General features: G+C 39.8%; 2 protein-coding genes across 3 annotated transcripts; both read right to left on the bottom strand.

Annotated features, from left to right (window-relative positions):
• Window positions 1-523: 523 nt before the first annotated feature.
• On the bottom strand, window positions 524-6,435 carry LOC121705989 (tetraspanin-16-like). Of its 2 annotated transcripts, XM_042087392.1 has the most exons (8): window positions 6,186-6,305; window positions 5,442-5,531; window positions 4,516-4,713; window positions 2,735-2,809; window positions 2,522-2,629; window positions 2,216-2,368; window positions 1,061-1,144; window positions 524-789 (listed from the first exon to the last, which is right to left on the bottom strand). In XM_042087392.1, the coding sequence occupies exons 2-8, from the start codon at window positions 5,505-5,507 to the stop codon at window positions 673-675; spliced, it is 801 nt and encodes a 266-aa protein (XP_041943326.1). In that variant the 5' UTR covers window positions 5,508-5,531; window positions 6,186-6,305; the 3' UTR covers window positions 524-672. The 2 variants fall into 2 exon arrangements, with proteins under 2 accessions (XP_041943326.1, XP_041943327.1); XM_042087393.1 differs by lacking the exon at window positions 2,216-2,368 and having other exon boundaries at window positions 6,303-6,435.
• LOC121705990 (tetraspanin-1-like) lies at window positions 6,410-12,328 on the bottom strand. The gene is made up of 8 exons (XM_042087395.1): window positions 12,165-12,328; window positions 9,517-9,594; window positions 8,913-9,128; window positions 8,375-8,449; window positions 8,144-8,251; window positions 7,413-7,538; window positions 7,226-7,318; window positions 6,410-6,973 (listed from the first exon to the last, which is right to left on the bottom strand). Exons 2-8 carry the CDS (start codon window positions 9,571-9,573, stop codon window positions 6,920-6,922), a joined length of 729 nt encoding a protein of 242 aa, XP_041943329.1. The 5' UTR covers window positions 9,574-9,594; window positions 12,165-12,328; the 3' UTR covers window positions 6,410-6,919.
• Between the last annotated feature and the right edge of the window lie 501 nt (window positions 12,329-12,829).

Genomic DNA, 12,829 nt, shown 5'->3' on the forward strand with positions numbered 1-12,829 from the left:
CTCACTGCTCCGGGTTAGTGTGTGCTTCACCTCACTGTGTGCTCTGTGTGTTCACTAATTCACGGATGGGATAAATGCAGAGACCAAATCCCTTGTATATGCAAGTATACTTGGCCTAGAAACCTGATTTACATGTTCTTTCACACAAACATACGGGCATTTGTGGATATTTGTTGTTATTTGGTATGTTATTGAAGGTGCAAACAAAAGCTGCATTGCCATTGAGATCACATAGAAAGGCTCAAGGGTTATACAAGTATTTTGTCATGTTTAGTTGTATAATGAGAGCAGTTTTTATAGCTATCCATGTGTGTTCACTTCTGGCTCCTTAGCTATCATTTTGGTAACTATAAGGAGCTATTTGAGCTAGATGTAAACTGTGCTAAGAGGGTGTATTGTCAGTAGGGGGCAGAATGTGTCTATGTACCAGACTTGGCTGTTAAGATAGAATTTCCACTCTCATACTCCTGCACAGCACAAAAATGTGTGACTGTTTTAATAAAACCACAAGATGACCATAGAATCCCACAAAAAGTTTTAATCTGGCTAAAAACAATGTGTATACATAACAAATCTAGTTGAGAAATCTCAGCAAGAAATGTAATACTTTCTAGCTTCATCACTCTGGTCTGACCTTAGTCATGGTGACTTTTTTGTGTAATAGTCTTAATTCTACGCCTCTCTATGCTCAGATGTTTGTGGCCTGACTCTATGTTTCCTATCTCGTACTTCGTAATGCATGCTGCCCAGCTTCATGAAGAGAATCATGGACAGCATCAGGGATCCAATCTGTGAAGGCATAATCATACACTGTCACATAACACACGTCTCCTAACACTATAAAGAAAATCACTAAACTCATTGAATTGAGGTTTGCCAAGGGAGAATTCTCCTTTTAACAGCTAGAATTTAAAAATGCAAGGATATAACTAGGAATACAGCTGTCTGAATAGGAAAATTAATTTGCAGATGTTGAGGTTTAGTCTAATTGCCCTCTACATTGGACATGTTACTGGAACATTTCAATGTCTAAAAGTGTTGAATATCATCTGTAATTTACCTCAACAACACCCATGCTTCCTACAGCTGCTCCCAATGCTGTACCATCTCTCTTGATCACATCAATGACTTTGTTAAAACAGCCCTGCAAAATGAGTAAACACACAAAAAAAATACAATAATTTCACCTTTCGGAAAAATAAATCTCCCTTTCTGTCTATTCATCAATGTAGTGGATTAATAAAACATTGTTTCTTCACTTTCTTATCAATTTGTTTAGAGGAATTTGGTGTAAACTAATATGGGGAAAATATTTTAGACTGAGTAGAACTAGTATACAGATATGCACTTCATAATTATTAAAAGAATTACATGGGGGCCCCAGCCGTGGCGCAACTGGCCGTGGCGCAACTGGCTGGGGCACCTGCACCGTACGCCGGCGACCCGGGTTCGATTCCCACCCCGTGGTCCTTTCCAGATCCCACCCCTATTCTCTCTCCCACTCGCTTCCTGTCATTCTCCACTGTCCTATCAAATTAAAGGCATAAAAAGCCCCCCCCCAAAAAAAGAATTAGATGGGTGACACTAACTTAACTTGAAGATTATGAAACAATTAAAATCAAATAGTTTTTCCTGAAAAGAAGGGGGTATGGGAGCAAAGGCTACAGAGCAAAGAGCATGTTAAGTGCATTAACAGTGTAATCTTTGAGGCTTTTTAAATGAGCTGGAGAGAGGACTGGTCTCATTGCTCTAGGTCAGGGGTGGGCAAACCTTTTGGCTCAAGGGCCACATTGGGTTTTGAAAATTGGCCGGCCTTCATGATTTCCTTTTAAAAGTTTCTTATAAAAAGGAGATATCAATTATCAACAATGACAAGCCAGCTGGAACCTGTGGCTCTCTCTCCCTCTCGTGAGTGCAGACGCGTTCCCAATTAGAATGGATCGTATAATGTTCACGTTAGATCTGCTGCAAAGGAGATAACTAAGAGTTAACTTTGTTTAACATGATGTTATCTCTATTTAACATGATGTTTTGACATTGACATTGTAAACGTTCTCTGAGGGGGGTGAAAAGCAGTTTGCAGTAAAGCTAACCAACGTCGCCTCTATCGCAGGAAAAAAATAGCGAGCAGCCTGATAACCAAATGAAATGCTCGGCGGGCCGGATGAAAGTGCTTGGCGGGCCGCAGTTTGCCCACCCCTGCTCTAGTTAGTACCTCGGGGTGAATGAGGTTGGGGACAATGGTGGTGCCATCACAGGAGGGAGAAGTTATGTTGGCACAGCAGGTCTTTGGGTAAGCCAGCCCAGTGACCTGAGTAAACTTGGACCCCACAAAGTCGGTCTTGTTGGTCAAGCCACAGCAACTAAACTGCAGAAAAACAAGAGTGAATGAAGAGTCATTCAATCATATTTCAGACTTGAACAAAGAGTATGGTAAAAAAAAATATTTTATGTAAAGTATGTGTGTCCTCCACTGAAAATCTTTGTGCTAAAGAGAATATATAGTGAAGTGCAGTCTTACCTTGGTCATGACAACATTCCATGCAGTGGATATAGGGTCTGGAGCAGCCACTCCCATGTAAAACTTCACCAAAGAGTCCTTAAAGATATCATACAGCATGAATCCCACCTACAGCACAAGCATGGTACCAGAGGAGGTAGAGTTATGATGACCAATGGATTGGGCCAGTGCCAAATATTCAAAGGGACTGCACACATTCACTGGTGCACTTACTGAATTACTGTACACCAGGATAACAGTTACACCAACGGTCTGTGCAACAACCCACATCATCATAATGACAAAGAACTGTGGAGAGAAAAAGGAAGTATAGAAGGAATAAGCACAAGCATTACATTTGAAAGCAACAATTTGGTCTACACATCTACTCTGAAAGTACATTCTGATGTTGTAACCCATGTAATAAAAGTAATGAAACATCATGTTACGACAATAGGCTCTGGAGTTTGGCAGATACCAAACTTTGTTGTCTAGGGATTTGTCTTGTATTTTATAATACTAAGTTATAACAAATGGACCAAAGACCAAGATGTGCTCTCGACTCTTTACTGAGGCATTATATCAATCTGAACACCCGCGCATGCGCGCTCATTACATATCAAAACCTGCTCACTACATCTCCCCCTTTTAACTAATACTTTCAGGATCTTTATAGAAAACTCAAATCATATGTTAATAAATCCTAATACTGATTTTACCATCAAGGCAGGGGAACAGATGACCTGTTGAACATCTCTGTAAACATGAGCATATGTAAACGCGCATGCGCGCTCATTACATATCAAAACCTGCTCACTACAGGATTAATTTCATTTATGAGCCCTCCTTGGTCACAACATAAACAAAACAAATGAAAAGAAACCCACCTCTAAGCCCAACATCTTACACACTATCCCTACATGATGTGAATATGTGGTAGTGGCACCTACCAAGTGTGGTTGAATGTGTGTGTCAGCTTGGCAGAGCTCCTGAGAGTGGTCACTTACCTGGTGGCTTAGTCACACTCCCTGGACACGAGCTATGGCCAGCTCAGGTGCAGTTGTTGGTTACGTTCAGTTTGGTGTGGGTGGTTAGCCTGGGTGAACCCAGACAAACCTTTTAGCAAATTTGAATTTGCTCTGCAGGTCTGTCTGGACAGGAGCCCATTGACTCCCATTTCCAAACGTACTGTTTTACTACTTCCACAGGCATAACCAGCAGTGAAACTGAACTTAAATGTGTGAATTAAAGTCTTACCAAATCCTTTCAGAAGCACAGCAAACATAACTTTCTTGTAACCAAAGGTTTTAAATGCAGTTGTACTCAATTCCAAAGAAAAAAAACATTCCTGGGTTTTTGGTGACTCAGAAACGAACATCAATGGCCTCCTTTCCAGACCAGCTTGCAGAGCAAATTCAAGTTTGCTAACAGATTCGTTTGGGTTCACCCCCAAACGGGTGGTATAAATCCTTGAGCAAGGCACCTAGCCCCTCACTGCTCCCCGAGCGCCGCTGTAGCAAGGCAGCTCACTGCTCCGGGTTAGTGTGTGCTTCACCTCACTGTGTGTTCACTGTGTGCTCTGTGTCTTCACTAATTCACGGATGGGATAAATGCAGAGACCAAATTCCTTGTATATGCAAGTATACTTGGCCTAGAAACCTGATTTACATGTCTAACACTTTTAATGTGAACTTAAGAATTTGCCATTTTTGTCACTTGAAAGTGTCTTACACCATATTTTTAAGCAAATACAGTTGTTTATTTAAGATTAGTGAGCGTATGTTTTAACCTTTGTTGTGGCCTCCATGTTTTGCACCCAGCACATGAACACTCGCAGTGGGAAAAACAACGTAATCACGGGGGCGGTCCCTAATATTCCCTGATGGCCTGAACACACCATTTCTACCGTGTGACCAAACCTATCATGACACACATCAACAAAAGAATCCATCTGAAATGTCCCAGTTCTGGCTTTCACCTCTCATCCTTCTTTTATCACTCCCTATCCCACTCACCATTGTCAGGAGGCAGCGATTCTCCCTGCAGGCCCCTGCACACCCCATTATACTGGTGAGGCTGACGATGGAGCCCATAGCAATGCAGATGTAGCTGAGGTTGATGAGCTGCATAAAGTAATGGCCCATCAAGTCGACTAGTGTGGCCGCACCATGTTTCATCCATGCACCCAGGCCGACCAGCAACATACCACTCAGCTAGGGAAAGGTTGGGATGGAATATGCTGATGTTAGAGATTGATCTTTGAATAAAATCCTGAAGGTGTAGCTTAGTTTATGTTTGTTTTCAACCTGCTTCAAGGACATCATTTTAACAACTCTATTACTTTGAGTTGCCACGGAGTACACAGCAGGCATGTCTAACCCTTTGAGAACAGTTTACAGAAATCTGTGCAGAAAAGGCATAACAATATGCTGGGCCCTGGTTTAGATGACAGGCAAATGGCAAAATCACTCAATAAGCAGTGTCTCATGCAAAAACTAAAGCTATCATGTGCCATGTGGAAACAGTGAGATGACTCACTGATGTTTGTGCTAATTAGGATCTTGTTCAAAGCAGTTAGATTTTGCCACCTTATTCAATTAGATTTAGATAGACTTCTTTAGACTTTAGACATTAGGCTAAGTGATGTCATTCTTAAAGCAGGTCAAATACACTTTTATCTGTTTTTGTAGAATCTGGCATTATAACACAATTGAAGCATTGTTGCATCCACATCAGGCAAAATCAGTGGCAAAACAGTTCAAAGGGTAGTTAATTTAACTCTGTACTATATTAGTACATTCTCCAAAATGTCAGGCTAATATGATTTATGAGCCTAATTTAACGAATTTTACTGTAAGTTATCAAAACAATCAAAAGGCAGTAAAACATGGTAAGTCACAGTTTTGGTGAATAGAAAACATGTCTCAATAACACTACTTACGAATATCACTGCACAGGAAAATATCATTGAATGCTTCATACATAAGTATGTGCGATGACCGGCCATCTTTGCAAGTAACGGTTTAGGAATCTAGGAGGACAAAGTTGCAAGCTTGTATGTTAGCTCGTTAGCCAAAGACTAGCCTAATTTGTTTTAGGTTCATTGTACAAAAGACATTTTCTTACCCAAGTCTATAATACTAATGTTACAATCAGTCTGCCATGTCATTACACTTAAGATGGATTTCTAATTCTACCCCAGCCAGCACTAATTGTATGTCTCTTGTGATGACAATAGACAATAGCTAACCTAGACTTTTTTTTACCACTTCGTCAAGTGTATTGATTCCACTGTGCATAAGTCCACTGTGATTAATAATCTGCCCTAAGGTTTACATAACTGCAATTGCAAACATAAGTTCACATTATCGGCGACAGTAAAGACGGTCAAACATAGTTAGGTGAAAGTAAAGTAAAGCCAATTATTAATTTCATTTCAAGTTCATTTAAGGCAGCTAGATCTTATAAGCAGCTAACGTTAGCACACAATCAACTTCCCGCTTGCTAATGTTAGCCAGTTCCATCTTCAAAGGTAAAGTTAGAGAGGGAAGAATACATAAACTAGAATAATGAGGTAAATCGCATATAATTTTGATCTTCAACTCATCTGTCGATCTGGCCCGATAAAATGTCTAAATGTATTTCGTTTGTTATTAACATGCAAAGGTATGCATCAGTGACTTACTTAGAAACAGATGATAATCATAAGTCAGGTCCAGAAGGTTTTAGCTAGTTAGCATGATGCTAATAACCTTTACAACTACAAAGGTGAGATGAACACATTCCAATGACTTATGTTTACCATGGCAACAGCTGTAGAAATCCCACAGTCCAAAGTTCATCAACCTTCATCCCCCATGTAGCTATCCATTTTTACATTTCACATTAAGACATCGTAACCACCTTGAATGTGGTGTAATATCAGTTACTTTATTTTGCTGAGAAAATAATAGGAAACAGTTGCCAGTGGCCTTATACACCATTCCATTCTTTCTGACATTCTTTGACTGACACATGTAAAAAGGTGATTTATAGGCCTATGACCTAATTTAAAGTGCATATTTCATTGAAAACACATTTCATTTCAACATGTGCCATGAAAACTGGTTGAACATTTATGAGAAGAAAAAAAACTCACATTTTAGCCTATCCAAAGTAGGCCTACAATTCAAAATTGTGGTGAGATTATTTTCCCATGCTGAATCATATTATCGCCTATGCAAAATAATCTATTTACATTATAGACATCTGAATTTTGAAATGCATAAAATGAAAATCCCTGCGTCATAAGATACCAGTCATGATCCTCGGCTATAAGACCATTTTTGAGTTCTTTGGTTTTGGCTTGTCTGGTGGTTTGTGTGAACTGGAAAATGTTTGGGATGCCTCCTCTTCAGTGAACTTCTTTGATCAATTGGCTTATTTGGAGTCAATATGGCAATACATGGACATCGAGACAACCATTGCAGAGATCTAGCATAAAACAAGAGACATCCTCTGGTTATCATGGATTCTTCAGAAGAAAACCACATAGATCATATTAGTATTCAAATACAGTTTAATACCACAGTTTTCATCTAAAATAAATGTGCAATAAATCAGAATAATTTATCTAGGGTGAATCTAGAATTGTTATTTTTCAGTTAATGTGTCGTGTTAAAGCTTGATGCTTAGTGGAAGATAAGCACTGCAAATTGGATTAGAGAAGAGGAAGTGTAGACCTACCTCTAAAACAGCAATGCCTAGAGCCACAGCTATTATCACTACTGCATTTTCATCAATCAGTGAAACCAGTTTGTCCAAGCAACCAGGTACTGCCTGTAAAATACATTCAAATACAAAAATGAGTGATGACAATGCAGTGCAGTCAGGTTGAGTGCTTCAATCAGCCTTGTGTACAGGTGTAAATTACCGATATCTGTGCGTTCGTCTCAGTACAGGAAGAAGAGGTGCAGCATGGTGAAGGGTATTTATTTGTGTCAGTGACAAATGGAGACCCTGTGAAGTCTGTGTAGTTGTTGAACCCACAGCATTTCAGCTAATGGGGAGGGGAAATGTAGTGAAAATTATTAATTATTATTGGCAAATAATATTTCTCTGGTCTCAGGTCTCTTCTAATGTCCCTGGCCCTGTGTTTGACAGGGCATGGTTTTAAGTTATGACTGGCTTGATGTCACATGAACAAGTCTATTTCTCAGACTATACTTTGGATTCCAGCCTGCTGGAAAGTATTTTGCTGAATATTACATGAACATGTAAACACAAATGATAACCTGATTGAAAGGTACTCCGAACTTATTGACAGTGATAATGATATCGCATGGCTGACTTAATGTAGATTTGCTCTAAGCATGTTTACATTTTCAAGGTTGTCTAGCCCAGAACACAGAACTACACAGTCCATTTCCTGAATAATGACTCATATTTATTTGCCCTCCACATGACCATATCAAAATTAATTTGAGAATGATTTGAAATAAGATGAACCAGTTTACCATTAAATACTGTGCAGATCCAAATTGTGGAAAATTGTTACAGTGTGTTTTAATTTACACCACTAATGCCATGGGTCTGACATTACAATAACGGAAATCACTGCCTCTTTCAGGTTTTATTTTTTTTAAACTCAGAATTCAAACTTACCGTGTCCATGGTTGAGTTCCACAGGCCTGTTACATCAGGATTTTTTCCATAGTCATTTTGGATGTTCTTAGCAGTTTCAACGCCAAGTTTCCTGATCAGGTCTTCGGCCTGAAAGATACAAATTACACCTCTGTAATTAGTCTCTTCTGCAGCACAGTAGTGTCTGTGTGTGTGTGTGTGTGTGTGTGTGTGTGTGTGTGTGTGTGTGTGTGTGTGTGTGTGTCATCTTACTAAAGGTTTGAAGACCAAAATGACCACCGCTCCAGCCACCTCTGCTATGAAGACCAGCAACACTATAATAAAGAACTGCAGGAGAGGAGGTATAAGAGTGGCAGCAAGAAATCCTTTTTGTGTTTTTTTTTGTTTTGGTTCACACCAGGAAGTAACAATATTATAACACAAACAACCTCAACCGCAATCCACCTTCCTGGCAACACTCCAGATTATTATCCTTAACAGTTAACAGTTATCTACAAAATTGTCTGAATAATATGTGCCAGAGTAAGACTAAAGTAATTACAGACATATAGTAACCTCTTTACTACCCATGGTACATTTCTTCTTTGCTCAGCAAAAAAAAAAAAAAAATGAAGTACCTGTCCCTACTCTTCTCCTCACTACACTTCTCAACCCTGGTCCCTTATGGCCACTTCTGGTATACATTTAACAACTAGCCTGGGAAGCATACAAATCTGAAAACTCATTGAATTTAACTGGTGTTGTGTTAGCCAGGTACAAAAGCATCTGTCTTTGAGGTACTCAGGCTTACCAGCAGCAGCATACACTTGCTCTCCTTAATGGCTCCACAGCATCCCAGGAAGCCCAGGAGCAGGAGCACGGCGCCCACGGCTATCAGGAGGTACCCCACGTTTACGACCTGGTTGAGCTCCTCCGGCGCACCAGGAATCTTGTCCAGCAAGGAGAAGAAGGAGTTGCTGTCTACCTTCACCCATATGCCCACCCCCAGGATCGTAGCTCCAGCCAGCTGAGTTTTGATGTGAAGGTTGCAGAGAATGAGAGAAAGTGTGACAAAACAAATTAAGAGGTGAACATGAGGTTTCAGAAACGTTTTCTAAACAGTTATTTTGAAACACAATTTTGACATGGTAGGAAGACTGTAAAGTTTAATGGAACTCAATGGAACTCCATGCGCTCCATATCTGTACTTTGCTAACTGGAAACTGACATGTCATACTTTGAATCACCAAAGATTAACCTGAAACTGAGGAGGAAGTGACCACGAACTCAGACGAAACAAGTTTTATATTGGTACCCTCTGATCTTATCTGTTGACACTGTGGTCCTTGAAACCCATTAAATAAGTGTGATATGAGTCACCTGAAAAAGCAGTAAGGGTGTGTTTCTGAACTTACAAAGATGATGCCATTAAAGGCAAACATCATGATTTTGAGAAATCCAAAGCAGCCCATTCCTGAGGTCACGGTTTCCTCCTGGAACAGATATACAAAAATGTGTTTTTGGACAGACTTTCACAAGTAGTACTATTTTATATAACATGAAAGGTGATAAATTCTTAGGGGATTTCCCACAGTAGCCAATTTAACATTAAACAATATTCTACAAGATACAACAGCCATGCACAAAAAAAAAAACGCAAACGTGCCGCATGTTGTACCCAGAATCCGTACAGGTTCTCAGTCACAGTACAACATCTGCTGCCACATAAAATCAGATAAGAGGTAATATGACAAAAAGAACATTTGAAACCAACAGTAAATCTTGCACATATAAATCATTGATGTTGTGCATTTCGCTGTGACACTCATTAACCTTGGGCACCTACGTCAGTTCAGGTTTAAGAAAGTGTTATTTCCTCCTATCTGTCTCCATACTCACTGACACAGGGGCAAAGGGACTCTGTGCCAATGTGACTTAATAGGCCTCAGTTCAAACCATTCTGAAATGAGTCCTGTACATGCATTGACACCTGAGACATGGAAACAGACACGTTACCAGGAAGACCAAGAACAACAACGTGGATGCAGCTTGGTTTAACTTTATTTACATTCTCTCTCCCTCACACACACACACAGACCTACTGGTTTAGTTTCCGGTTTGTTTTTCATGCCTTGCAAAAACATTCAAATTTACTTGTCTAGCTAGTCATACCATGAAAGATATGATTGTCCAGTCCCTACAAACTTATCTGTGACATGTTCATTGGCTATTTGACTGTTTTCCCATGTAACTTTCATTCTCAAGTAAACTAAACCACTGTTGACATGGCACTTCTTAATTCATTTGGTTATCCATTTCATTTTGACCCAAGATGAGTTGGGTTTTCAGAAAATTCATTTTAAACTGGCTCAATGTACTCTGGACCCTGAGCAACTTCTCACATCTTTAAACTGATGAAGTCAGGCCATTATAGCAGCCAGAAGGCTGAGAGGCTCCTTTTTGTAGAATAAATAATTAACAAATTCCACTTTAATACATATGAAGTAGAAGACAACATGTGAAAAGAAACAAATTAGAGTTTGTAATTAAAGAATGAACCAGCCCAGAGTCCAAAACAAAACACAACAAGAATCAGATTAATATTCCATTTGGTGTTTCTCATAAAAAAAAGGTTAGAGATTAGGATTGGGGGTCAAAATGCCAGGTCAATATTTAGTCCAGTAACACATTCATCACATGACCCAACCCAACATTTCTGGAACAAGTAGTTCACTCACTCTGAAAGCTTAGGTACTCTACCTATAGCACACACAATCCTTTTTCAACCAATATTTTCACTTATACAGCGCCAAAACATAAGACACATGTCTCATGGCGCTTTACAGAGTGTTAAACATTCAGAGAGGGCCCATGAGTAACAGGGGCGAGGAAAAACTCCCTAGAATTGGAGATACATATAATTACTATATAATAATACAATACCACAAGAGCCATGAGGAAGTTCTATGATACATTCAAATCACCTGAGTGAGATCGTGGCATACACTTCCTTCATCTCCCATGAACACTCAGACGTAAACATGTATAATTGTTGGCTGCTATGCTGAAGGGTTATTTTTTAGCAGAAGATAAAATGGCCTCAGTGCACTTCTATTTGAATAGCAAACCAAGATCCAGTCCAGTCCCCTCCATCCAAATTAGGCAAACATGAACAACCTGGCTCGTAGCCCCTTCTGACGATGTCTGCATGAACGAGGGAGAGTTTCCCATGCCCATTAAACATGGCAGATAAAAGAGGGCTTTGTTTGTCTTATAGGGCTCAAATCTGATATAATGGTTTCTCTGATGGGGCCCTGCATTTCTGTAGGGCACACTAGAGGACACACACCTTGTGACAGGTACTTCCTGGAGAAATGGAGATAAACACTGTGTGCAATGAGCCCAAATCGGTAAGAACACAAAGATGTGGATAGGCAAAAGCATAGAGAAACACAAAAACAATATTTTCATCAGAAGTGTTCTCCCCAATATCTACTGTTCACATGTAAATGCCTTTTTTCAGATTGGGAAATGTTTATTAAAAATATGGCTGTAATGAAAATTCTCATTATGCTCTTGCCACATGGATGTTGTCCTGGTCCAACAAATACATGGTGAAAGTTTAATGTTTTTGTCTTGGTGGAATTTAAATAGAAAATGGCCATCGAAGTGACTTAAACGATGCAAGACACCTGCCTGCCTTAATTAAAATAACCGACAAAATGTCTTAGAGTAGCTACATGTGATATACACTGCTAGGTTAGTGTCATTCACAATGTTGGACAAACTAACAATTCAGCAAGTGTTTGCTGTCTGGACTATAGGGTCAAAATGAATTCTAGTTTACTATCAACACAAATGTAATTATTGATAAATAATATTTGAATGAAAAAAGCAAACAATTTCTTAAGCAATAAACAATTTCTCTATGACTATGTTTCATATGCTGTAACATACAATATTGTTTGTATTGAATATAACTAAAACAATATAATTGACAATGTTGAAACATTTCTATCAATTTGACCAAAACACCGTAAGTCTTCCAAAGAGAGAGCCTTACCTGTACTGAACGATCGGAGTAGGATGTTGAGTGATGTTTGCGTATCTATGAGTTACGTTGCCTGTGCTGTTTGGCGTGGACAGCGCTCTTTCATTCAATTGCTCACTCACACGCTCTGTTCCCCCTCTCTCTCGTTCTCTCTTTCTTTCCCTCTCTATGTGGTCCAGGGGCTTGGTTATAAGGGGGAAGGGAGGGAGCCTGGGTGTTTGCAGGTGGGAGTGATTGCAGGGATGCCATGCCCTCCCACTGGAACAAGTTTCAGTCTGGTAAAGAGACAACAGAGGGGGAGGGATGCAGCCGTAACCAAGGCACCATTAAAGCCACACACACAAATCATCGCAGCATGTCAGTAAAATCTTTTCTGTACTCATTTCCACAACGTAATTTACATAAACAACTACAGTTTCTGCATTCACCTGCCTGCCATCCAACAGCAAGACAAAGGCATTCATCACTGCACTGTGACCAATCACATTATTTATGTAATATACTACCAATGACTGTGTTGGTTAACAAAAGCAACAGCCTTTGCTCAACACACAGAAAGAGAACTCACTATTCAGATAGTGGCATAGTAGACTTAAGACTCCTTGCCCCTTGCCATGACACGAAAGGCTCGAGTAGGCAAGAACAAACAAACTTTGGCAAACACAGACGAACAAAGC

Source organism: Alosa sapidissima, chromosome 3 (assembly GCF_018492685.1).
Source record: "Alosa sapidissima isolate fAloSap1 chromosome 3, fAloSap1.pri, whole genome shotgun sequence".
Taxonomy (NCBI): Eukaryota; Metazoa; Chordata; class Actinopteri; order Clupeiformes; family Clupeidae; genus Alosa; species Alosa sapidissima.

What these genes read in the sequence shown, in the direction of transcription:
- LOC121705989 (XM_042087392.1), bottom strand. Translation starts at nt 5,507, where the DNA reads ATGGCCGGTCATCGCACATACTTATGTATGAAGCATTCAATGATATTT. An exon ending in TCCTGGTGTACAGTAATTCA is followed by an intron (nt 2,630 to 2,734) that starts GTAAGTGCACCA and finishes CTTGTGCTGTAG; the next exon opens with GTGGGATTCATGCTGTATGA. An exon ending in CCAACCTCATTCACCCCGAG is followed by an intron (nt 1,145 to 2,215) that starts GTACTAACTAGA and finishes CTCATTTTGCAG; the next exon opens with GGCTGTTTTAACAAAGTCAT.
- LOC121705990 (XM_042087395.1), bottom strand. Translation starts at nt 9,573, where the DNA reads ATGGGCTGCTTTGGATTTCTCAAAATCATGATGTTTGCCTTTAATGGC. An exon ending in TTTTGGTCTTCAAACCTTTA is followed by an intron (nt 8,252 to 8,374) that starts GTAAGATGACAC and finishes TGTATCTTTCAG; the next exon opens with GCCGAAGACCTGATCAGGAA. An exon ending in AGACGAACGCACAGATATCG is followed by an intron (nt 7,319 to 7,412) that starts GTAATTTACACC and finishes TGTATTTTACAG; the next exon opens with GCAGTACCTGGTTGCTTGGA.